We start from the raw sequence: 27916 nt of genomic DNA, 5'->3' as shown, positions 1-27916 counted from the left end.
CCAGACCCGTTATTACAATCCAGGCAAGCTCAACGCTCCGCAGCCATCGCGAACTCGTTGACCTCCAAATCCAGCAGACCCAGGGACAGCTTGACCAGCTGAACTCCCAGCTAGCCAAGGCCTTGCTGGACCTCCAGGCAGCCAGGGAAGGGCTGCAGCAAGCTGAGGAGGGCGGCGCCGGGGATGCGCCTCCCACCACCACGTCGGGTGTAGCCCGGGGCGGGGAGAAGTCGGCCGAGGTGATCCGAATGCAGGCATCGGCCCTGGAGATGAAGGTCACCAACCTGACGAAGAAGATCGAGCAGGTGGAGGCAGAACTCAGCAAGAAACACAAAGAGAGAGATGGATCGTCTTAGCTCCCTACCTTTGACCACTCCTCAACTGAAACCTTCTTGGTTTCGTTAATTGTGACACCATTTTTTCTCTTCATATCTTAGCTGCTCAGTTCTGCCCATCTCTCAACTTAAGCCTACACCTACTGTATCTCATCCATCGTTGACACAGTTTTTATTTTTTGATAGTTTGTTCTGAAGTTGAGTCAGCGCACACAGATTCATGATGCTCTGTGTATTCATCTCTGTCGGTCTACCACAAGTTCACATATGATGAAATGTTTTGATCAGATGCACTTTGAGTAGCGAATCGTGTTTTAAAATGCAGCAATAGACAACTAAAAATGCCGTAAGATAACTGCATATCCTACTCAACAATACAGAAGTTCTTGCAATCTACTCGATAGCTGTTGGAAAGGTGTTGGTAAATTATTAGTGTGAAAACATGCGGAAATAGTTACCATGACTATTGGTACTTTTGTCCAGTTATTATTGAAGGAGGTGAGAAAGTTTTGTTGGAGAACAAAGTAACTCAGAAATCTTCGAAGTATATGTGCCTTTAAAAAAAAAATTGGTTTTCCAAGTCCTATGGTGACATAACCTATTTGTACATACTCAGTATTGCATCCTGTACGTAAAGCCGTCCATCTGTGTTTGTACAATGTACACGTTTGAATGTGAGTGTTTGTGAATTTTTGTGTGTATTTGAAGTGTTAATATATTCTGTTTTTTCTTAGCATTTCTTAATAGTCCTATTAAATGGGATATTTTGCAGCTTAATCCATAAAACATTTCTGGACTACATACATTGTAGGTCATCAATGACCTCTGGTGTCATTTCGCTACTGAAACACTATTTGCCCGTATTCATGCTCTAAAGGTGGAAAAAATATGAATACATAAGTTTCATTATATGAACTGTGTAGTGACCTTGTACGTGGAAGAGACAAAAGAAACTATTCAAACGAAACTCAATCATGAATGCAGAGCTAGCATTCTAGAATGAAAGCCTGTGTCCATCTCCTTTGGTTTGCTTGTTTTCCTTGGCCCCACCTTTACTTTTTGATGGTCAAAGTTATCTTTACAGAAAAAAAAAAGTAATGGACATATCTTCTCTCTGATGCTTGTTTAGTGCAGGTCCTAAAATACACCACATTTCATCAAAAAGATAAGTGGCAATTCTGGTTCCAATTGTATCAATATCCATTTTTAAAATACAGTGTGAAGAAAGTGGGTTTTGTAGCTACGCAGAGGATTATTTATTTTTCTTTTATTCTTAGTCAGAATTTCCTCCAAAGGAATTCCGTTTGCTGTTTGTTGTATGCAGTTTTTGAAGCAAGGTTGATTCACTTATAGACTTGTAGGTCGCAACCCTCTGACTTCTACAGCCCAATTTTGTTCCGTCCGACTAGTTCGTAGTTTGAAAAGTTGTTGGCGACTCCTCGGGAGATCTCATAGATTGACCGTAGTCTCTAACTTATGTCGAGAAATGACATCCTTGTTAATTTATGCCCATGAAATTCTGCGTGGAGGGTTGAAGTTGCATTGTAGTTGTGGGAAAATGTAAGTAATAAAGAATACCGTGTGATACGTCCTTCGTTACTGTATGATTACGTGAAGAAGTCAAATAATCGTATCAGTGATTGGACAATCAAATTGCCTCATGATGTTGAAACAAAATTGAAATGTTGGGATTCATTTTCATTTTCGAGTTATATTTCAAAAGAAACACTTTCATTTGACGGACAAATATTGGACACATTAAAGGGATATTGTGGTGTTAACATTTTCAAACTTGATTTGTCTACATGATGATTAAATATGTAAGATTCATATCAAAAGTCAACCAGTTTTGTTCAATCCGAAATCTTATTTTCGAAAGTACACTGTATAGTCGACCTTGAAATGGATAATATTATTTTTCTGATTTCTATAATATGAATAGGATATCAAATTATTATTTTATCAAAGCAAAAAATTTACAGTGATTCACTTTGTGTGGAAAGTAGTGTATTCAAATAGAGACTTTCGTACAAATTGTGTGATTTGTATTCTAAATGTACATACAAGTTTGTATTGTGTGTTTCTGTATATTAAATCATATCCTAGAAGTCTTTCACAGTTTGTGCAAAAGAGAATATATCTTGTTTATCAATGTGCAGAACTCAGAATTGGATCATGTCTTTAAAGTGTCTATTCAACAAATTAAAATGAAATACTGCTCTTCTTAATGTGATTATTAAGAACTGAGGAGCAGAGGACCAAAAAGTGTATCTGCTGTAATTTCGTTAATTGCATGAAGGTTTTTTGTTTGTTTTTCTTAAATTTTTTTGGTGATGTTAACATTGGAAAGTATTTTAAATCATATTCTTATGACATCATTGACTGATATATCTACCTGGGTCAAAATTTTCCGGTGTCAACTGGAATTTCTATAAATCTAGCACCTTGATCAAAGCAATGATTCACGTTTGTTTGTTTTTTTTACTATGCATTCCATATTTTTATCTTGTTTGATATCAAATATTTCTTACTATGTACTACTCATTTTTTTTATATAAAATTTGTACATATTCAGATTTCAAAATGTAGATGATGAAATAAGACATATTTTAAATATTTCTCCTGAGCATATCATAGTTTGTCTCATTTTTAAAAAAACATGCGATTGTATATTTATTTTTGTGTGATTATTTGTAGATGTCGTCCCTTTTTAGTGAAAATAAATTTTGAACAAATAGTTCGAGCTGTGCTGGAGTGTTTTGTATTGTGAGTGAAAACGTCACTTATTCAATCAGAGAATACTGTAGAAGTGGATATTTTCACGCGAAACATTTTTCACGTTCGGCCTGTTAAGAAGAGTTTCGCATGTTTTTAATTCCACTGAAACAAGACATTAACTACTTGAACATTATGGCAACCAAAATATTCGCGTGCTGTTATTTTCGGGATAGCTTGTGGTTGTTAAAACGGGAGTCCACTTTAGAAGCGTAGGTCCTAATAGAGATACACATGTATTTGGATATGAGGGGGCCAAATAATCGTCGGACTGTACACTAAACCTGGCAACTGCGTAGTGCATCCATGTGTTGTGCACATGATAAGTGGTACATGCAGCTTTTTTGTTTTTGTTTTTCAATAATCTCAATTTGATTTCTACAATTTTACAAGTATGATTACAACAAAACATTCATCTTGAACGTTTTCAAACAACATACAATCAACAGTAATTAATTATTAAAATAAAAAATGTAGTCTTTTTCCTACCAGTCTCACTGGCAGCCACACACACACCCACCCACATACACACCACCACCACCACCACAAACAGTTTACACACAACTTCATACCCAAACCTTTATTCTTTACCTGGTCGAATAAATAATGATAGTAATGATAATAATGATGATGATAATAATAATGATAATAATAATAATAATAATAATTATTATTATTATTATAATTATAATAATAATAATAATGATAATAATTGTAATCATAATCATAGTCATAATAATACTACTACTAATAATAATAAACAGCATCATTCCCTATCTTCATACTAGAGGGCAGATGTCAAATGGTTGAAGTATAGAAATTTGCAGTAATTTTTTTTTTTATGTTAACATTAGAACACTGCTGAGAGAAGTGAGTGTGTGTGTTAGTGTATATAATGACGAATAGGGAAAGGAAAATGGGCTGCCACATATGTAAGGCCAACTTAAAAAATAGAAGAAGAAAAAAAAATAGTCTCTCGTTCCTGTTTGCATATTTTTCTCTTTTTTTGTTGTTGCTGTTGTAGCATTGAGAAGACTTTTTTCTTCTTCGTTTTAAACCAATAAAAAGACAAAATTTCAATTGATTTTCGCTGTTTCCAGCCATTGAACCTCACACATGCACAACCTACACACATTGTACAGTAATTATAAAAAACGACTTGAAATTGGATTACCCAAATAGCGTTGTGTAGTGATCTGCTGTTTTTAAATTCAGGGTAAAAAAAAAAAAAAAATCTGCTCTTGAAAGGTAGAAAAAAGTGCCCGATCCTCCTCTTTTTTTCAACAACTTTAGACGAGAAACTAATCATTCTTTTTATGTTTTTTACTTTTAATTGTTCACATGAACGTAGGTTTACAAGTTTATCCTTTGAGTATCATCAGCTGGCAGTTATGCGAAAGGGGAAGGATCCCTCCTCATGTTAATCCGGAAATTAGTTTCTACTGCACATAGAAATACCACACACCTTTTTTTTTTTTTTCCCAGTAGCAAGACAAAAAGCTGTGGACATTCCAGACGGTCTAAGCAAAGTGTCTTCCTTTACTAAAATCATTTTACAATCGCTATTGCAATGACGAAGTTGAAAACTTAAAGGGATGATATAGTTTTGATTGAGATGGGGCTTCAGGTTTTCACCTTCTTTTGTGAGATATTTACTGAGAAACCTCTTATGAAATATGAAAGGGCGTAATAATTTCAAGAGGAATTCAAAGATTATGTGAAGAAAATTGGTTTTGAAATGGCCAATATCCAAACAAAGTGATCCTAACAAAGGTGGGATCCACTTTTTATTAGAATCGCTTTGTTTTACTTTTGTTTTGGATATCTCAGCCACTTGTCATCAAATCAACTTTGAATTCCCCTTAGAACTGAATGCTCGTTTACATTTCCAAAGTGATTTTCAAGTGGACCCTACACGTATCTCGCAAAAAGTTAAAAGCTAAATCCTCATCTCAATCAATACTATACCATCCCGTGAACTCTGACGAAATAAATTTCTGTGTGAGCGATATTGGACAGAGAGAGAGAGAGAGAGGGGGGGGGGGGAGGAGGAGGAGAGAGAGAGGGAGAGGGAGAGGGGGGGGGGGGGCAGTCAGAGAGCTTATTGAGAGTGAAGACAGAGACTAAAGAAACCAAAACGCTGATTGCAATTCACCGAATGCCAGCCGAGCGAGAGAACGGACGTCAGACGCAGAATCCGCACCGCGCCCGCGCCTTTCTTCGATCGTCTGGTGACAATGTCTACACGGAAAGAAAACAAATAATTTAGCATCGCTTTATTGTCTTGTTATTTGCTCGTTTTCAATTGATATTCGCGGAGGTCGAGAAAGAAAAGACTGCTCTCGTTATGAGGTAGCGTATCACCGTAGGTGCCTATTGTGGCAAAGAAAAATACTGAAAATCGATAGAAACGTCTGTTCATTAACAATTATTATCACCGTGTCATTAAGTAGTCGTTAGTGTTTGTTACAAGCAAACGTAGCGATTTGTGGATCTTGGGCCTAAGCCAGGTATTAGGGCTACTTGATGATGTGGCTACTTATACTTCATTTTTTTTTCTTGGCAGCTTTACATAAGCGTCGATCCCTTTGAACATTTGCATCTTTGCTGGTGTTGAGTGAATAAAAGGAGAATGTAAATAGAGAGGGACAAAAGTGTTGCAGGTGAATATAAATGTTCCAAATGATGTTAACAAAAATGGTGGTGAAATTCTTTTATTCTGATATACTGCTCAGAATTATCCGTACTTGTATACATGTGTGTTTATGCGTGGTATGTGTGTATGTGCTCACGTGCTTCAAGTCATGTCCATATAAAAAGGAAATAGACATAATCTAAACAAAAATATGCAAAAGCATAATTTATGAAAAATGGAGAAGGAAAACCAAAGAGATGAATGTTGTGAGGAAGAGGAAAGCTTTCGGTTTGTAGTATAGGCTCCCACATGTATATATCTACGTATATATGATTATGTATATATTATGTATGAAAAGCTTGCTTCCAAAAAGCGCTAAACCCACCATTTTAAATAGATTTAGCGCCTTTTGGAAGCAAACTCTTCATATGTAGATGAACAGCAGCAATAGGTTTCTAATCGGTGTCCAAGAAAGGATTGATTCACAACAGTAGTTCATACACGTATGAAAACTCCGTGAAATACGTATAGTTTTGAAAAAATACACGTCGAACATACGTATGGGCGAAAATTCGTCAAAACTACGTCTTTCACGGAGTTTTCATATGAACTACTGTTGTAAATCAATATATGTATATTATATATTTATGTATAACATACGTTTATGTTTATATATGGGCGATATATATGTATATATTATATAGTGCGAGAAGAAGAGCAATCGTGGACGTAGCTAGTGGTCAGGTCAATATGCGTGTTTATTTCCGAGCTTTCAGTCCCGTTTATATACTATATATATATATATATATATATATATATATATATATATATATATATATATATTATATATATACATATATACATATACATATATAACTGTATTTGTTTCACTTGTAACATCCGATTATGGTGGACGAAGAGATTAGATAAACAGAAGTTCGTAAATTTGCATCTAGTCAAGTTCAGACTGATATGTAGAGAACATAAAATGATTGTGAGACATCATGAAGAGACACGAAAAGTAAATATGATGCGTATAGCACGTGCATTTTCATCAATTCTTTTTCATTAGCTTGTTATATGTTTTCACAAGACACGATAGAGAAAGGACATCTACGATTTTCAAAGACGGATCGCTGGAAATAATGTAACCCGTCGACACTTCAAGATGATTCTGTCCTTTCCCACACAGACTGCAAGCGATTGCTTGGTCTTGAAATTCATTTCGTGTTTATAACCGCAAAAAAACAACAACAACAACAACAACAACTTACCACTATTTTTCATGAAACAAGAAAAGAGATCTCATATTTCTCTGCAGCAGCGGCCTACGATCGATCATTTCCCGCTCTTCAACGACTCTGTCATGAGTCAACCTGACATGGCTTGGAAAAGTTGTGAGAACGAGAGATTTCAATCAAAAATAAGAATCACATGATCTGGCTGGGATTCATCAACTTATTTAATTTCAGTTCTCACTTTCGATACCATTCAGCTCTGATTGTTGATTTATCTGTCAGTCAGTCAGTCTGTCCGTCTATGTCTCGCTTCATCTCTCTATTAAATTGTTCTATGAATATACTTTTATCTGTCTTCGTAGATTTTTTGCTTGTCTTGTTTACTGAAACTTCACCGTCTGTTTATCTCTCTCATGTACTGCGCCTTTGCAATGCCTGGGAAGGTGGAATCTGGACGATAGCAAGTCGTGTTTTCATAACATAAGATGGCTGACTTGTGCGGGTCATCACGACGATCACACAAGGCGGATTCTCACGTTCCCGGATGGGAGAATTCTGGTTGACTCCTAGAGTTTAAACACCTATCGCGCTGTCAACGAAAACAACGCGGGTAAATGGACATCGAGCCGAACGCATTGTTTTGTTGAGGCACTCCAGTTGTTAATGGCGGGAAGCGCAGTCCCCGTCCCTGGGTCACGTGTGGTGGTATTGTCCCTCGTCTTAGCGAACAATGATAAAATAGCAATGCATTGTGACGTCATGTTTTCCTAGAAGATGGGCAATACTAGTGGAGGGAGATGATGAAAATATTCGAATTCTATACTAGACTAAATCAAATGAAAGTTTAATTTCATCAGCTGTTTTCCCACGGACAGGTTTGAAGCCCAAACTCCCTGCAGTGAGAGAAAGAGAAGAAAAAAAAAATCATGCAGTGATCATGCAGGGAAACCTATAGGTAAAAGCTCGGATGCCATTAATCGGGTAATTTTCATGCAATATCCTTTCATGCAAACCTACTTTGTCATAGATGTTCAAGAAACAAATAAAAGCCAAATAAATCTTGTATAGAAGTGACTTCAAATGACAGGATATCAAAACCAATAGAAATTTTGATTTCATTATTTATTTATTTATTTATTTATTTATTTATTTATTTATTTGTTTATTTACTTACTTATTCATTTATTTACTTATTTAGTTATTGATTCATTTCGATTTTATTTCCGCAGGGTAGTTGATAGGCACGCAGTCCTTGAAATTGATAAAGTAATGCTTAGTCATTCATGCGTTCACCATAAAGCCATGCGGTGGAATATAATCCGTCAAAATATTTTAGCTTATACATATTATGTACATATTATACACACATTGGCTAAAGCTAACATGATTTTTTTCGTCCCTCGTAAAACGTGTAGAGTACATAGGAACTACATATTTACATGTTTAGAACTGTATCTTTTGCAGGCAATAACTTTGGTATATTATGTGCACAAACACAATAATGACAATGATGAAAAGAAACGTGCTGTACATCAAAATTAATTACCGTATAGTATTTCAAACAATGTTATTTAACTATTTTTCAGAAAAGGTTTTAAATATTACGGAACTGGATTAATAGCACAGCTAACTGCTAATGATGTCAGTTATATGAAATTGTATATTCTAATGAATCAAAGATATACACAGGATACTTTTAGTTTGTTTTCTTTCAACTGGCTGCAAATGATGGTTTTTATAGATTGCACGTCGGTGGCAACTAAGTTGCATCTGCAAGCTTGTCATGACTGTGTGGATAGCTACTGCAAAAATCTGTAACTAGGTCTTGATGACTTGTATAAGGATTTTATGGCGATGAACCAGGACCTAAAATAGTTTTAATGTAAAATGGGCTAAGCTCCATTTTGAAACATTTCAAAGTAAATCCATCATTAGAGAGAGAGCAAAATTAAACCTTTGCAGTAATACTTCATTTGTAACATAACAAGGAATATTCTAGAAGTAACGATTGAGAATATCCTGAGTTTTCTTATTATTTCCTTTATTTTTAGCAGCTTAAATCACAAATATCTCAACTTAACAAGTATGGATTAGAATAATCCATACATCCATAATTTACGAAGTACACAGGATAAGTTGCTTCTAAAGCAACCTCACTTAATAACAAGAGTAACTTTAGGGGATTATGCCTTCAGTTGTGCTGCTCCAAAACTTTGGAATAAATTACCTGAGAAATGAGGAAGGCCCCATCACTTGCTGTTTTCAAATCTTTGTTGAAGACTTACCTTTTTTTCACAAGCCTTTGATTAATTTGTTACTTATTTTTGTGTGTGTCTATTAATCAGTAACAATGTCAGGAACTCTGTTACATCACAGCACAGTATTATTTACATAGTAGCTGCACTATACAAATTTGTCTAATTATTATCATTAATTATGGATTTAGCTCCTTTTGCGATAAAACTATTCTTATACATTATATAGTGACAACTGAAAGACACCAGAGGATATTGCTGTGTTGCATAACCCCTCATAGAGCTTTTGGGCTTTTAGAACTTAAGCCTCCTGCTGTCAGTATAGTTGTGTATACTATGATGGTTTAATGTAATGTAATATAATATGATATAATACAATGTAATGTAATATGATATAATTTGATATAATTCAATATACTATAATATGATATAATGCAATATAATGTAATACATGTATAATATTATATAATATTATATTATATAGTGCAAACGCCTTGTAGTGTAAATGAAGTATAATGCTGATAAATGTAACATTCGATTTTTCTTTTATCCTGGGAGCGCAATATATTGTGAGAGATGATGAAAAGGGACGTCGGAGGACGCCAGCCGGGATTAATAGTTATCACAATTAATAAATAATTATGTATATGTGTGTGTATATCATAAATATTATATATATGTATCTATATGAGAAAGAAAGGAGAAATCGGTGCGTAGCTTTGACATCATTATTCCTATATATATAAGCTATACATTAATGTCTACATCTGATTATACGAGTAGTGTTAGAGTTAATACTCACAAAATTAATATACGACACTAAAATATATGGGCCTACTCACACCAAACAAAATAACATTGGATGAGGGCAAATATCTTTTCATTCTCATTGTGCACAGTTTAGTTGTATACACAAGAGATCATGCAAGTGATGCAAGTGCCCTTTACATCGACGTAAATAAGCGCTGAATCGACCAGTGTTTTCAGCAAGAAGTTCGTCAGTTTGAACACTACACTGTACGAAGTACCCCTGCGAGCATATGAATTAGAACTAGCACTAGTGCCGGGCAAAGTCTCGGTGGTCTGGTGGATGAGACGCCTGTCCGGAGATCAGGAGGTTGTAGGTTCGAATCATGCTTGGGTATGTATGCCCTAATTTCTTTTGTCATGGATACTACTATACTTACCAATTCAGTGCGTATTTTATGTCAGAACATGCACTGTTAATTATTCATGCCTTAGTGAAGTGCATTTGGAGCATTGTTTCCTGTATGTAATGATCATTGTTCGTTATGTACGACTGCATATGCTGTAACGCAAACAAATGTCACGTGCTACCACTTGTTGATTAACCATATTACATCTACTTAAAAGAAAACCCAAACATATATGTAATGTAAAGTCATAACAGTCAACGCGAAGCACATGAAAATGATGAAAATCACGTAAAAAAAAAAAACATGAGCATGAAAAATGTTCCAGAGTTTTCCTTTTTCTTTTTGTCTTGAAAATATGTCGAAGAACCAGTTACGTTCTGTGCTGTGAGATTCGTGCGCTGGCAACATACGACGTGTTGCGCACACCATTCTCAGGCACACGCAAGGCGCGTGGCCGCCAAAACCCTGTCCAGAATTCCAAATGAAATCAGGCGATATGCTGTCGTTTCAAAAACAACTTCTTAATACGATCATATTCAAGACGGCATTTGCTTTTCTCTACTAACATACGCTTTCCTGTCTGATGAATCACCCGAATTCCCCACCTGCATCGCCGCCATGGGACTGGATGTGGATAATAATTCGTGACAATCGACAAATTAGTTTGAAATAATAGCGATTCATTACGACTTTTCTTGCAAACGACACCTAATACGCTAGATCTTTCTCTGCTGAGTGTAAACAAGGCCACGGCCAACGACGGCCGCAGTGCAAACACGACAAGAGCTGCGCTGAGAGTTCAAATATTTGATTTTGAAAGGCATCATTTCAGGCTAAATGATTCAACGAATATTAATTCGAAGTCCAGGAGGAAGGCAGCTTGTTTAACAACGCTCGTTTCAGCGCGCGAGACAAATCAGAGATCTGCAGTAGTTGGGAATTAGACACTTGTGACGTTTTGATGAGAAAGGAAGTGTTTGAGTGTTGGTCCAAGAGGAGACCAAGAACGAGACGAGGGTTTGAGGCTACATAACGGGTGTTTTATTTGACCTTGTCGGTATCTAGGTAAGAAAAAAAAATAAGGTAGCCGGCAGGGACCCGCAGACAGATATAAAATCATAAATTTCATTATTTTGTGGCCACTTCATAGAATATAGGCCTATACTTAAACAAAACGAATACAAACACTATGGTCCCCGTGGTAACTTTCGTTACTTCAAGGCTTTAGTTGATATTTGGCAGCGTTAAATAATCAATTTAACGATATTACGAAATCACGTCCCCTCAAAGATTGATCTTATATGACCTTGTTTTATATGAAAGTTTTTGCTTTGTGTTTCAAACTGTTAACTAGGTCTGTTGTTGCCGTTGGACTGTGGAAATTACATTTGCTCGAGCAATTCGAACGTTTGTTTGTTTATCTGTTCATTGTTGTTTCACAGTGAATGCATCGCTTTTACTATGAACTCCATACAGATGAATGCCAGAAGCATAGTCTCTGTCATATTATGCGTGGATGCCAACTACGCACGTCACAACCTCTATTAGTTTAACAATGAAGATAGATCTTCTTTACGTTTCATTGTAACTTTGATCCAAACCATGGAGACAAATTCCAGCCACAGAAATATAATGATATTTTCAAGAAGCACTGAACTTAGACTGTTAAAGGCACGTGTGCAGAAACGTATAGAATACTTTCCTAAATTGGTCTTTTTTTTAATCCTTTTTTTTTTTTGGGGGGGGGGGGTAATTACTGTGGTCCTGGGGTAATCGAAACCCATCAACCCCGGTCTGATCATAAATGGACAACCCCCTCGGAATATCCTTTCGTCTAAAGGGATGATATAGTTTTGGTTAAGATGGAGCTTCAGGTTTTCAACCGTTTGTGGTGAAATATAAGAAACCTATTTTGAAATATGAAAGACCATGACATTTTAAGAGGAATCCAAGGTTTGCTTGATGAAAATTGGGTTTGAAATACCCAAAACATGGCACTACTATTTAAAGCTTTGTCATGGAACCCACCCTTTATCAGAATCGATTTGTTTCAATTTGTTTCATTTTATGTCAATGATATCTTTCACTCTTCCATTTGCTTTGAACACTGAGAAAATGTTGAAACTCGGTCGAACAGCTAACCTATGACAAACGTCCTTTTCGTAGCTCTATACAAACTTCCATACAAAATATTCACGCCTTATCAATTCTCATCGCAATCAAACTTAAGATCTCCCGCTTCACAAGCAATATAGGTAAATGTCCAACATTTCAAGGATTGACTATAAACCTGACACTCTTACAAGAACATAAAAGTAGGAGGCCGACCCTACTCATCACACATGATTTCTATTTCATAAAATTTAGAATCGTATGATGATTTCTATATTTACTTTGTAGAAGTTATCGAATACATATATCTAATGATATGATGCGGTTGTTACGTAAGTATAACCCTTGTAAATCACTTGCTTTTCTTAAGATACGACTTGCAAGAGGGGTGAGTTATTGGCACAATCAAAAGAATCCACATCAAGCGACTATCTGTACGTCGGTAGTTCATTTGTTATTCTTAAAAGAGCATTTCCTTTACTTGATATTTCCTACCCCATGATTGGCTTTTCCCCTTGAGCCATGTGTGTCCGATGTTTAATTAAAAGCTAGCTGGGGAAGGCTTCAGACAGGCCCAAGATGAGGGCTCATCACTCATTAGAACGTGATTAACAAGCGGCTAAGATACGGCGCTCTTGTCGCTATTCAGTGCAGGACGTGAATACAACCAATCTCAACAACAGAGATCCTATTCAATGTCAGTGAAGGAGAAAGGAAACTTTAACCTGTCAAAATAGCTTATGCTGGATGCGTCAAAATACGGAATGTATTGTTTCTTAAACGACACAACTTAATTGGTGTTTACTTTGTTGCGTATAGATGTACGTCTTTGTCAGTCTATGCATACACCGTTCTGTTTGGAAATGCCCTTCCCCATTCCCTCACCCTGGACTCGACAATCATATTCACTTTCATATTTCATGAACTATCAATTAATTGCAGATACCAACCTCTTGCACGTCGTAAAAGCCGCTTCTCATTTTCATAGCTTCAAGTATTAACGGCTATCGCCGGATATGGTAACTATGAAATTCTCCGATGACGTTATGGTTGAACGTATCTATTGAATGATAAAGAAAACATTCTGCAAAACTCCATCCGAAAAAAAAAATGAAGCAAACAACTCATCAGTTGCTCTTTTTCATAACAGCAATCTTTAACTGGCCATGACCATTTTACTTCGCTTTCTACCCCCCCCCCCCCGCAAAAAAAAGATTCATTGAGTAAACAGTACAATGTAATATTTTTCAAAACGTCTCACATAGGGTCACCCCGTCCAACCCATCCCTCCCCTCCAAAAAAAAAGACTTGTTTGTTTGTTTATTTGTTTGTTTCAACTGGAGTCAATCACATCACACTGAAAGTTCTTAATGATACAATAATCGATGCGCAATGTAACAAAATCCTGATTAAGATATTTTCAGAGCACAGTGTAGCTGCATTAACAAGGAGTAGGACAAAAACATTACCTGCAACATAATTGAAAACAGCAATTAGCCGAAAGAAAGAAAACAATTACTATCTGGACTATTGAGGGATTCCGTTCTTCATCGACGTAAAGGCAAATAATTTTGTTCACGCAACTAATTGCGTAGTCAGACAGAAGAATAATATGAATTTATCTATCTATTTATATACAAAACTCCTGTTTGGTGTCTTGTTTCGTGAACATGCAATTTCCTCGCCGGGATAAAGCGTTTTTGATGCCATTTTAGGTTTTTTTTTAATCACTTTCATTATTACATATATATGATACACAAAATTAGGATTATGTATAAGACTCAACATATTTGTTTTTCTTCTTCAAGAGTTGACAATGCTTCCTCAAAAAAGAATGAACACAACTTATTTTTGCAGTTTTATGAGGTTCTAAATTATTCTTTTCCCCTTTCACTTAACATGTTTCACTTTCGCATGTTTTCAAGATTATTTTGGTCGTCTACATATGCTTACAAGAAGATTTGTATACATCCAATATCCTCTTTCTTGCTTTATAAAGATCTTAATCCAACTCAATATAACCTTATACCTTTTTACTGAAGCTTGTTTTAGATTATGAGATTTTGATAGTTTGCAAGAGAAATCGGAATGAGCAAACATCATATTGGTAGGGGTTCTACGTGATCAACGAAGATACCAACAACGTTAATGCATCACAATTTGTAAGATTTTTTCATATCAGACTGTAGTTATTGAAATTCCAATAAACGGCAAGGGACATTAATGATAAAGACGGAGATAAAGATAAATATAGATTCCTTTTCTTTCTTTCTTTTTCTTCTTCTTCCTTTTTTGAACTTTAAAGCCTAAAAGTGTCATGAGCATCGTTTCATGGATTGTATAACATGGAAGTATGACATTATCATTATTATTATATAAGTGGTTTTCTTCAATAAGAATAAAGCTTATTTACCATTGTGTTCACTTGCTTAATTTCACACATTGACCAGACCAGTGCCCTCTGCTGGCTGATAAAGTTTCTTTCTTAGAATTTCCCTGTTAAGCCTCTTTTTTTCTCTCTAAATGTGTTATATATTTTGAACATATATACTGTTAACTTATATAATGTTAATATTTTTTTTACCTTACCTTTTGCTTTGTAACGAGAATTTGGAAATAAATGAAATAAAATGAGATGATTTAAGAACAAAAGTGGATTACGACTAGAACCCCAAAGAAGATTTTCAATTTTTTTTTTTTTTGTGAGTTATCGAAAGATATCAAAATACTCTTTCTACACAATGAATGCACTTTCTTGAGTAGGTGACACAACTTGACAGATGTGTAGTAACTTTCTGAACGCCCGCAGTAGCTACTCTCAATACACTTACTCGTGCCACTGTACAACAAAAAAAGAAAAAAGAAAAAAAAAAACATGTGGGAATGAAACATCGTGTTCGCATGCCAAATAATCTTCAAAGATGCCGCCGTTTCTCGGCATTCGCTACAAACGAAACCGACCATGCAATGACTCAATAAAATGAAAGATTTACTTCAAGTCTGACGTGTGATTGACACGTGTATTTTTTCCCGGCATCTCTTCAGCCTGCGGATAGTTTGCATGGAGTGTTCAAATATTGACTCATTATTTCTAAACAGTCATTTAGACGAAATCATCTGTAAGAAGGGCACTTTTAACCGTTCTCCTTCCTTTTCCATGTTAAGGTTGAACAATTATTCTTTTATTCCACAATATTATTGAACAAGCTGTTGTGAAATGTTTTGAAATGAAATGACAATTCGCTGAGTCTTTGTTGACATTTTACGTCGGATATGATTCGTTTGATCACGTGTTTATAATAACAATAATAACGATTTCATCTTGGTCATTACTATTCTAACGACTGCATAGAACATATGTCAATCATGTAACACAGCTGATGTGTCGACATTTTTATCGCATAAAGCAGACCCATTGTAGAATTGACTACTGTAAAACTCTCTATATTTACTCTCTGTTATATTCTATTCTGAATGATTTTGGCGTAACTTCACGTTATATTCAATTCACCTATTCACTGCTTTAAAGGAAATTGTACCATAGTCCGCTTACTTTTGGTTTGCTCTCTTTCGCCTTCATTTTTTTTTTTTAATTTCATACCTCTTTACATTTTCCACATCCTCACAAATCCCTCCCTCAGTCATATTCTCTCTCTCTCTACCTCACCCTCTCTCGGTGCGTCTTACTTTCGTGCATTATTCTTTGCACAGACGTATTCGTATACACCACACGTTCACACAAGCACACCCGCGCATCGTAGACGAGCTTCCTTTCCTATTGGTTCTTTGCTCATTTTGATACGGTACCTTTCATTCTTTATTCTCTCTCTCTCTCTCTTGCTGACTGTTTTCATCACACACTTATCTCTGTTACCTCTCTCTCATCCAATTGCTCGTTATCGAATTCATAGTTGTGACGTCACAGAAGCAGCGAGCGAATCAGGCACGTGCAAGTCCGACAGGGATAAACTTTCCCCGCAAATCTGGGCGCGCCCTAGCTGCCTCCTGTATTGCTATCTGGATTTTTATTAATTTCGCCACAATCAGTTAAAGCATTGTGCTTACATGATGCGTTATTTACCTTTCTTTTGTTGAACCCTTTCGAGGAAAATAAATCTAGGTATAAATGTCGTAAGTTGTGCATGCCTCGCGTCAGTAACAGAATTGCTGTCGAGTCGAATGCACGCTGTATTTACAAACCAATATCGGTGAATTAGAAGTCGCCAGGAGCTACATGTTGAAGATGGCTTTACAAGGTAAGAAAGCAAAAATTTTCTCCTATACAGTGATAGTATAGTATAGAGTTGAGGTGAGGATTTAGCACTTAACATCTTGTGAGATACTTGGAAACCACGTTCTGAAATGTTAAAGTGCATACAATTCTAGGAGGAATAAAAAGTTTATTTGATGAAAATCGGTGTTGAAATGGCTAAGATATCCAAAAACAAAGTATTAATAAACAAAGCAATTGAAAGGTATGTCATGCCTTTCCTTAGGATTGCTTTGTTTTGGATATCTCAGCCACTTCAAACCCAATTATCATCATATTATAACCTTTGAATTCCTCTTAGGATTATAGTATGTTTTTTTTTATATTTCATGAGAGGTTTCTAATAGTTCGAAAAATCATCATAAGAACCAATGCTGGAAACCTGAAACCCAATCTCAACCGAAACGTTTTATCTTTTAAATCAATAATTATAATATACTCGTATGTGGTCATTTTATTGAGATCAATATAATTATCTGTGGGCGTTTTGATTTTCTTTCACTCAACATGATTGGACTGAATGAATCTTTACGTCCTATATTCCTTATCAATACTTTTATTCTCCTTTGTGCAATGCTCTTCGTATATAATGTATTGCTTAAAAGTGACCATACACAGATACAGCAGCAAGAAATTTGTATTATTTTTTTCTGCTCTATTTTCGATTTTCTATGTGTTGCGTTATACTTATTTGAAAGTATCATATGGATACTTTTTTAACACATTTCAAATTCAAATTTAGATTGAAATTAATGTCTGGTTTTCTCCATTAAACATATCACAAATAAAATGCAGTAATTTTATTTCCACCTTTTTTTTTTCAAAACCAATGAGAGATACAATCCGCACATTAAAGCATAATTAAAATTATACACTAGTCAAGCAACAGAATAGGAAGATTATAGTGACTGTAAGCCTGGCAATGAAATGGATAAATAAACGGTGATCATTCTGATTGAATTATAGTACAATATTTTGGTGGGATTGGAAAACATTTGCTACTCATAAAGGTTAAAAAAACTAGTGACTCTTTAATCTGAAATCATGTCAATGACCATCTCTAAGATCGTCTCTGTTAAATGATGTCATATTTGTTCAAATTGAAATTGGTCACGTGTCAAATTTATGACACAAGCAAAGATAAATCGTTTGTCGAAAAGTCCTCAAATAGAAGGGAGTGGCTCTAAGTTTGTTCAGATCATGCACATAATTATCACATGACCTGTCATTTTATCATTTGCTGTCATTTGGTCAAGGCATGTCATTAGCTTTCACTAGGTCACTACAGAGTAAAGTGAAAATAATTAGGCCTAGTCAAGGATACGGCTGTATTGAAAGTAATGGAAAGTCAAGGGCGGATCCAGAAATTACGTAAAGGGAACGCCTTTACAAAATTAAAGGGGAACGCCAGCGCCCCTATTTTTTCTTTTTTTTTCTTTTGTTTTAACAAAAACATTAAGAGGGGTGCGCCCCCACCCCTTGGATCCGCCACTGATAATGATACATGTACTTCGTAGTTACTTAGTACATACGGTCTTTTGCTTTAATAGGGAACTTACCACCGTACGATACCTTTGTGCCAGCGGGCCCCGGTAACTTCTCTCCCCGGGATCTTCGGCGTCGGATGGTCAGCTTGGTACCGTGTTCTGCACGTGCGTGTGACTTTTCCAGAGAGCTTTTCTTACCCCATGCATATGCAAGCAAGCTTCTTGGTAAGCTATTTGTGTCTGAACATTATCGCAGCTAACAGCCTTGTCAGCTGCATACATCATGATCAGATGTTTAAGATATCAAAATCAACTTTGATTTTAGAAGCTGAATTCGGTATGTGCGATTTTCCAATATAGATTTTATCGATTAAATTTCCTTTTTCCTCATTTTGCATTTGCTTGTGGAAATTAATTTTATTAGAATTTATCTAACTGGCTCTATTGAGCAAAACATAGACTGCTATCATCTATAAAATATCTTTGAAAATCTACTACCTCGATTTGTTTTTCAGAACTCGGCAAGCGAAGCGTTTTTAATCGATCTGTTTTTGATAGGCGTTTAGCAATTTTTAAAGTGCATTTTTCAAAACAATATAGCCGTCACGATGATTAATTTCTGTTCGAACTGTCCGTGTTACTGACCTATATAGTGTATCTCATGTCATGTGAAATTCTTTATTTGCACTATGCCTCTATGGAAAACACGTACGTTATAAATTGGATGATGAGTCTTTTAAATAGTGCCGTCTTGTGATAACTCGCTGTCGGTGTCCCTACTTTCATCAGATATCCAAAATGATCAGGGGTTTCCCGGCAAACACATAACTTTTTCAGAATGTTTCCTAAACGGTTTTTTTTTTTGAGGTTCTGTTCGTCTTCGTATAAAATGGACGTTTATAAAACGTACATAAAACGTCAAAGTTTGGACTTTTTTTTTTTGCATTTACCGCAAAGCACAGGTTTTTGTTGTTGTTGTTGAAAACGTTTTAAAAACGTCAATGGGCGTTACAATACGTTTTTATTATGTCTGCTACATCTTCGTCCTGTATAAACGTCCACAAAACGTTTTTACTAGGTCTGATACATCGACTTCGTCTTTAATGAACTTTTTAAAAACGTTTTTATTTGGTCCGCTACGTGTTCGACATTGGCTACTTTATCACGAATATTCATGCGTACTTATGAATATTCAAATAAGAAAATATAAGATTTGTGTGTGATCTAATTTTAGTACCCATGTCTTCATACATTACAACATTTTGCTGGTATATTAAAGAATGTGATACAGATTCATTAATAGGGAACAGGATGTAGTATTAGGTATAGGTGGTAGGACATTAGGAACAGATAAGGATAGGATTATATAGGATTAGGGTTCATTAATCCCAAGTTGTGCCCGTATAATCTCATAACTATATAGGGCCCTATTTTTTTTTCAATACCCAATAAAAAATAACCACTAGACGTTCTTAAAAGGTTCTCTGGACGTTCTAGACGGATATGAAAGGTTCTCTAAACGTTCTGGAACGAATCATAAGACTTTTGTAGACGTTCTTAAAACGTTTTTAAACGGTCTAGATGGTTTTTAAAGGTTTTCTGGACGTCCACAGAATGTTTTGAATATTCTTTAAAGGTTTTACTGACGTCTTTAACGTCCAAAAGGTTTTTATAGCGTCCATTTGAAACTTTTTAAATACGTCGAAAACCTTCCACAAAAAGACGTTCTGAGAACGTTTTGACAAAACGTTCAAATAACGATCTTCGAACGTTTCAAGATCGCTCAGAAAACGTCCACGTGTTAGCTGGGTTCCTGTTTTCAAACATTGGCACCATTTTGTGTGTACCCATAGGAATCTTAAACGCCCATAATGCAGCAAGAAAGAAAGGCGATAAATGAGCACATATTTCATTGAATTCTAAAAAAATAACAAAAATGATGATTATGATGATGATAATAATGATAATTAACAATGATAATAACAATAGTTGTAATCATGATGATAATGATAATGATAATGATAATAACAATAATGACAATAATAATGAAAATATATAATAAACATAAATAGGTCTTCATTATCCAGGGAATAACTTGTCGAAGTGTCGCAACTGCTCTACCAGAGGGCTGTGCCATTATTATCCCTTTGCCAGGTACCTATTCATTCACCTGGGTCCAGAGAGCCGTTGGCACGGAGTGGGAGTGTAAAAAAATCTTGTCCACTCAGTGACGTATAGGCACTCATTGGGAGCTTATCCGCTCACTGCACCATATTATTCATCTGATGATGCACAATATAGTATTAATGATAAAGTAAATTATAATGTGAATATTTAATATAAAAAAGGAGAGTTCCTTCGGGTTTAAAATGGATCATCTTCTTTTATACCCCATTTCTTTATCATGAGAATAGATTTCTTCTTCCTTGCGTAAAGTCACACCTTCATGACAACGTATTATCACTACAAACTTCTACAATTGTTTTACACTTTTCTCAGTTTACGTTATGTTACTTATGACACCTTATTTTCTTATACCAAGGAAAGTGAAATATCTATGTCCTTTTCGAAAAATGAAATAAAATTTGAATTGAATTGAACTTAATTTAAGAAAATTGTCAGTGAGTTCGAATCAGGTCCCTGGCATCCCGTCGTACATGTGACTAGGATAATGACCCCACAGGATAAACTAATAATCAAAGATAATCCAGTCACCACAGTTTCCGAGTTGGGAAACATGCGAAAGGGGTGCAGCATGCTGCAAACGTGTAGAGAATTTGTTTAGGCGTCAGTTCTCGACCTCAAACTTTGCTTCACTGTGATCTGATTTCTTCCCGCGGTTCTCTTCTTATCACCAGCTGGACGATTCTACGATCCTCCGCCGACCCGCAGCAGTGCCATTGGAGGCAGCAAGCCCAAAGTAGCGACCCCGGCAGTGGTGGCCAAGATCGAAAGCCTGAAGAGGGACAATCCAACTATCTTTGCTTGGGAGATCAGAGACAAACTTGTGGCGGATGGTAAGTTCAGAGTCAATTATGGTATTAGAGTCAAATATACACACTTTAATGCAAGAAGCTGCAATAAAGTTAATCTATGGAAATGTCCTAGTCCGAAATTAAAGCAATCTCTTCGTCATACAGGTCTATCTTTTTTTGTAATGCAATAAACCTAAATAATCATAATAAGCAAAATTATAATTTATTTAAGAAGCAATATCAAAAAAAACTTTTGTCTTTTTATAGAAACTATGTAATTAACCATCTTTTTTCATGTCTGTTTTTATTTTTTGTTTTGTTGTATGTTTATGTTTTGTGTATCTTCTGTATAAAACTGATTCATGATCTCTGAAAGGAATTTAGATTCCAATGTTACATAATTTTGACAACGGTGTAAGCGCTCCTTCAGGCCTTATTGGCTTTTTATGTGTACATCATTTTCCATTTTACCTTTTGCCTGTTGTAATCTGTAACAATTTATGACTGTACCATTGATGTTGTTGTTATTGTGTTTTTATGTGATTGTTTGTATGTTCTATCTTGTAACACTGGATGTTTAATGTTGTCTCTTGTGATTTGAAATGGATATAAACGAATTGAATTGAATTATAACTGATGTGATGTACTATACATTCTTTCTCCTGTCTAAGCTTTTTCTTTTCGACATGCTAGTTGTGATATCATAACACAACTTCTAACTCATAGTTATTAATGACGTCATCTTTCACGATTCACCATTTTGACAAAATAAATGCTGTTCAACTATGATTTTGTCTCAACTACCAATTGAGTATATGAATATAAGAACGACCCAAGTCCATGGAAGACCATTTCGAGTAAACTTAAAAAAACTTTATATCCTTTTTATTTGTCCAATAATATTCTATTTAACTGTGATGGGAAGGCAACATTGTTTATACAAATTAGAACATACATTATTATGACAATTAACATTTACATTAATTGTGGAGAGGCCATTTTGTGCAATGGACTTGGGTCGTTCTTTGATTCATATGGACTTGGGTCATTCTTTGATTCATATACATGATATTCTGCTATAGAGATGAGAGAAGGACGAGAGAGGGCGCTATAATATGAATGTAAGAATGACCCAAGTCCTTCATTCTTACATTCATATAAGAATTAACTCATTTATTTCAGGCACTTCCGGGGGTAATTAGGATTTATCATTTATACACAAGATGAGTCCATGCATAAGCTACAATTTCCCATGTCAAACTGAATTTGGCCAAAAATTGGACTTGGGTCGTTTTTATATTCAGGTCTTCAATTGCATTCCTTTATAGAAGAACAGCTACAGTCCAAATAATGTGGCTATCATAATTTGAGACCTCTTGCAAAATGATGCAATTATAGATAATCATTCAAATGACACATTTTACATTTTATTTGTATACAAAATGGCCGGCGGAGCGTTTTCAAAAGTATGTGTGTGTATGTGGGGGGGGGGGGGGGGGGGGTACTTTCGGGTTTCATGAGCTAACAAGAAAAAAAGTCTTCAATGGAAAAACATAACCTTACCGCGCTCACACTTCAAGATCTCTATCTATTTCTATTTAGTGCCACTTACGTACTTCCGGGTTAAAAAAAGTCAGGTGGGGACCCAAAGTTATGACACCGTATGTATTCCTTTGTATGGTGCACAAAAAGTGTGGGGGCCCGAGCCCCCACGGCCCCCACGGTTCCGCCGGCCATGCAACATCCTCATTTGTATCGTAACTGCAAAATTAACAATAAAGTTATTAGTTGTTGATTTTTACTTTCTCTCGATTCTCTCTATTTTATCTGGTCCTTGCTTATATTCAGGTGATTAATTTCATTTTCACTTACAATGTGCTCTTTTATCCATCCATTGGCAGGATGAATAGCTACGATAGACAAAAGAAGAAAACTATTCAACTTGTAAATTTTATTAGCCACATACAAGGATGCAACTTCCTACCGAATCTTTTATTTCTTTTTTTTTTCAGCCGAGTTGTTCAAACATAACATTAGTCTTGAAAAATCATACATATCTCGTGGTGACATCCTACTGCGGAAAAAAAAGAGGTATATTCATTCATTCTCTTCATGATCCTATGCAGGCGTTTGTACAACGTCAACCGTCCCCAGCGTCAGTTCGATAAACCGCATATTGCGCAATCGAGCTGCAGAACGCGCTGCCGCAGAATACGCACGTGTGACTGAGCAGGCGTACTTACGCGCCTACCCGGAGCTCTGGTCGGGCTCCTCTCGATCGCACGTAAGACCCCCTTTCCTTTATTTTTTGGTATTTGTTCTAGACACCGTGATTTTTTTTTCTCTCTCTTTTCAGTTACTATGGTTTCCTCAGTAATGTGGCGGTGTGTAATATGTTTTAAATGTCATATCCTCTTTTCAAATCGTCTAAAAAGTTAAGTAGGCATTGAAAGTAATCTTGATGATGGTTAACTTCTGCATCACGTCCCAACCACAGACGTTTTCGTTACATCTCTCTATGAAGTAAATGTAGAAAGCCAGAAAATAATGTTGCAATTTTGTTTTTGCTAAAATTTATACACAAAACAGCTGTGGTGTGAATGTGACAAAATTTTCCAAACAGCAACGTTGTGATGTCTTTTTTCAATGAGCTATTGTATTTTTTGACGGGTATAAGTAAGTGAGACAGCGAAAAAAAAAACTCAAAACTTTACATTTCCGATCACTTACGTGAAACATAACATTTACGTTACCGTAACGTACAAACCGAATATCCTAAAACTGTCCTTTTTTGGTTTTAATGTATAGTGTCTTCAAAAGACTAAAGAACTGCCAGCTAAAGCAAAAATTTATGTACGAAAAAAGATACATAAATATCTATGAAAATATTTAAAATATCCATAGACATGTTAATGGCATGAGTGACCATTGCATTTTAAAAGACAAGTATTTTCTGGGTTTTTTTTATATAAGGTTCAATACATAAGAAAAAGCAAGTTCATAAATTCGAGATTTAATGTCCCTTCTTCAAATCTAAAATATGACAATCAGCTCGTCCCTGCCATAACGGTAACACAGGCGCTGCGCCTGGACAATTTTAAGGGTGCGCCCTCTACGGTGACGAACCAGTCTTGCCACGAGCCATCGTTGGGGCCAGGCTGCTGCAACACACCGACACCTCCCTGTAATGACTCACTGGCACCTTCGGTTGGGACAGGTAAGTTTCAGAATTATGCTACCAGTACAGTCTGACATACACCAACTGGATTTGACACCTGCCAGTGAGATGGGAATTTTACAACAAAGTATCAGCGGGGCTACTCTTGTGACATGCAGTTGACACTATACTGACATTCTATTGTTTGATTTGATTTGATTTGATTTGATTTTTGGTTTCTGTATTATCATCGTACATGCATGTATATGAATATATGCATACATAAACATAAGATGTTCATGAAATTTTCTTCATTGCCTTTACATAATGTACAGCAAAACGTATGAGCAATACAACGTATGAGCAATACAACTTATGATCAATACAACAATGAATTCAATGTAAGAGAAAGAAAACGTTATTGATGTTACACGTAGATGACATTTGACATGTTTTGGAAAATGTCGATAATAATCAGCGAATCGACCCAGGATTGGCGTGACAAAAAGGACATTTCACTGGTATTCGTATTGTTACAAAATGTTTTTGCAGTTTGTTCTTTGTAAAGATTTGTCGATATATAACGCAGAGATTTTCTGTCGTCCTGATGAGAGGGGAATTTGTTTGCTTATTTGTTTGTTTGCTTTGGGAGAGGAGATATTCGGGTGAGCGCTGTAGATATATTGTTGTTCTAATCACACTGGAGTGTATCAATTTAAATCGTCTTTGCTCGTTTGTCATACATAGCTGACATGACTTTCTTTCTCGCCTTGTCTTTTCTTATTTAAATGATGTCGATGAATTTGTAATGACGTTTATTCGACTGATAATCAATTTCAACTTTTGCACAGTGACTACTCCTCAAGAAAACGATGATTTAAGGAATGACGTCATCGATGTCCAAACTCATGAGGATTCCTCCACCCGTGAAATCCTCCCTTCGACATCGTCATCAATATCGTCCACGTCTCCAACGTCGTTTTCAATGGACGACTTCGTCAACATGAGCCTCCTTGACTGTCAGGGTGCCGCCGCTGCTGCGGCCGCGGCTAAAGAGGTATGAGTTGACTTCGAGGCTTTGTTTTGGCATCTCTTCTTAAATCAGAACCAAAATCCATCACAATCACAATCTGCTCATTAAAGTACACTCATTTGATTAAAGTATATTTTATAAACAAAGATAGTCAACCCCTATAATCATCTTACAATCCCGATGAAATCCCATTTTCTTTGCTCATTTTTCCGCTAATGAATTACATTCTTTCTGGTCAGTTTATTCTGTCTTCAAGTTGATCTGACAACTTTGTCACGATGTTTGCGAGTGCGTTTGTTGTCTTCGTTGGCTTGTTTAAATTTGCTCGGTGATTTAAATATCTCCACAAAATTCTTATATTTGCTCACAGATGACGAGGGCTGCTGCGTGCGCCGCGGCCGCCGAGCGCAAGAAACTCCGTCGCAGCCGGACGACGTTCACGCAGACGCAATTGGCCGTGCTGGAGCGCGAGTTTGCAAACACCCACTACCCTTGCGTCTCGACGAGGGAGGAGCTGGCTGCTAAGACGAGTCTCTCGGAAGCCAGGGTACAGGTGAGAGCCTGTTTGGGGCTCTTTTCTTCTTCTTTTAACTCTGCTGGTGACTTTAAGCTATTATCTACTCTATTTTCTACCAGTGACCGTGCTAACTATTCCGTATTACTATTGTGCCACTTGAAACGAGTATCAAGACCTGGGGCCCGTTGCATAAAAGTTACAATATGATAACTTTGCCATCCAATGGTAACTACCATGACAACGATACTCAACAGCCAGTCAACATCAAGAGTTCCATGGAAGTTACATTTGGATGGCAAAGTTGCCATAATTGTAACTTTTATGCAACGGGCCCATGGTGTACAGACAACCAAAACTAACGGAACAATACTCAAAGTACGTGATATCAAAAATACAAAAAAGACATAAAAATTACGTCCATTCATTTAAAATTTACCATCCAATTTAGGCAAAAATCATGTAAAAATAATGTCTCCCGCAAGCGCTGGCAAGACATCAATTATTTAGCATTTGGGTTTGTCGAAGTTTGACAAAACGTTGAGGCCATGATAATGCATCTTATGTTTTACTTTCAATATCACAAAAGTAAAACATTCAAAAATTTGTAAGCACATGCCATTCTAATATTTCAAACCTACATAAGTGTAAATTTTTGGTATAATCTTCACCGTAAATCTTTCAACGGATAGGAGAGGTTTCTTCCACGAAACATTCATCACACTCAGAAAGTAGTTGTGATAGTTTGATACACTATTTTCCAAGAATTATCACTTGCAGTGTATTCACACTTTCGAAACAGTAAACCGTCCTCATGGAGTTGTTCAAGAATAGATTATTTTTCCAGAAAATTTTCGAAATGTTAAAAAAAAGAAAAAAAATAATCTATGTATACTTTACAGCCTAACTGACGAGTCGACAGCCTAACTGACAAGTCGGCAATTAAAATTGCATTCGGGTGACGAAAAAAAAAGAAGAAGATATTGCACAGTTATTGGTTTCGTTTTGCCTGTTCACCGAGCACCGTCATTGTAGTTCGTCCAATGCATTATGCATTTTTTTAAATGCATTATCGGGCCATTCTTTTGTAACATACTGTACAGGTTAATTTGTATATTAGAAAGACACACATTTGTACAACATCCATGTGTGCATTATTTTCCAGGTCTGGTTTTCCAACCGACGTGCTAAGTGGCGACGTCATAAGAAGCTGCCAACCCAGTCGGGGATGGCATCTCAACACCAGTTACCATACCAACACGTTTCCATGACGACGGCCTCTGCAGCGGCTGCCGCCGTAGCAGCAGGCTTCCTGGAACACCATCCCTCCTACTATCCGCTGTACGGCGCCCTCTCCCGGCCCGAGTCTTTCAAACCCATACAGACCGAGGGCTGTAAATCTCTACTGAAGACAGCAGGAGAATCATCTGCCTTTAAACCAGTGACGTCAGAGGCTCTTACTCCTCCTGCATCTTCCTAAGACACTGATGTGACGACTGCCTCAGCTTACCGAGGATGACATTTTGTGTTTGTGTCAAGATATCCTGACCAGCACCCGACAGTGTCATCAAGTGGTCCGAAATGGCCTATACCGGGAGAAAAGAGAGAGCTCTTCTGCATTAGGGATAAGACAGTGCTATGTATTAAAGTGAGCTTAACCCAGGCAGAAGTCGGCCAACTACTCAGTCATTCCCTGCTGTCTAGACAATAAATATGATGTAAAGAAACATATGTGCTAATGTAATTAGCCGTTGTACTGTTTGGCAAGAATTGTGGTCTGCTGACAAAATAATGAAAGTCATTCATTGTTTATAGGAATGCGATGGTACTTTATAGGTCTCCCGTTTTATAACAATGCAGTATGCAGATATTTTAACAACAGTGCAATATTCAGATATTCGTTATCAGTGCTCCCATAAGAGGATGTCGAAATATAGACAGTGCCCATGGAGTGTAAGAGGGTTTTCTTTTTT

The 27916-nt window shown here is 36.4% G+C and overlaps 2 protein-coding genes across 2 annotated transcripts in view; both read left to right on the top strand.

The window, feature by feature from the left end:
* Nucleotides 1–1332, top strand: part of LOC139743198 (uncharacterized) — a 151072-nt gene extending 149740 nt beyond the window's left edge. Inside the window, exon 140 of the mRNA XM_071653697.1 lies at nucleotides 5–1332. Within this exon, the coding sequence (XP_071509798.1) occupies nucleotides 5–356 (352 nt within the window). The 3' untranslated portion in view covers nucleotides 357–1332. The remainder of the gene's footprint in view (nucleotides 1–4) is intronic.
* Nucleotides 795–27623, top strand: LOC139743197 (paired box protein Pax-6-like). Its single transcript, XM_071653696.1, has 8 exons — nucleotides 795–833; nucleotides 18303–18489; nucleotides 21123–21281; nucleotides 23366–23523; nucleotides 24318–24456; nucleotides 25248–25453; nucleotides 25800–25976; nucleotides 27109–27623. The coding sequence occupies exons 1-8, from the start codon at nucleotides 795–797 to the stop codon at nucleotides 27421–27423; spliced, it is 1380 nt and encodes a 459-aa protein (XP_071509797.1). The 3' UTR covers nucleotides 27424–27623.
* Nucleotides 27624–27916: the final 293 nt, after the last annotated feature.

Source organism: Diadema antillarum, unplaced genomic scaffold, assembly GCF_040938485.1.
Source record: "Diadema antillarum isolate AM-2024a unplaced genomic scaffold, OU_Dant_1.0 seq00001057_RagTag, whole genome shotgun sequence".
NCBI lineage: Eukaryota > Metazoa > Echinodermata > Echinoidea > Diadematoida > Diadematidae > Diadema > Diadema antillarum.
This window is presented reverse-complemented; position numbering and strand designations above follow the sequence as displayed.

Excerpts from the sequence above, each read along its gene's own strand:
- LOC139743197 (XM_071653696.1), top strand. The coding sequence starts at position 795 with ATGACTATTGGTACTTTTGTCCAGTTATTATTGAAGGAG. Across the intron at positions 21,282-23,365 it reads AGACAAACTTGTGGCGGATG|GCGTTTGTACAACGTCAACC; the intron begins GTAAGTTCAGAG and ends GATCCTATGCAG. Across the intron at positions 23,524-24,317 it reads CGGGCTCCTCTCGATCGCAC|GCGCTGCGCCTGGACAATTT; the intron begins GTAAGACCCCCT and ends ACGGTAACACAG.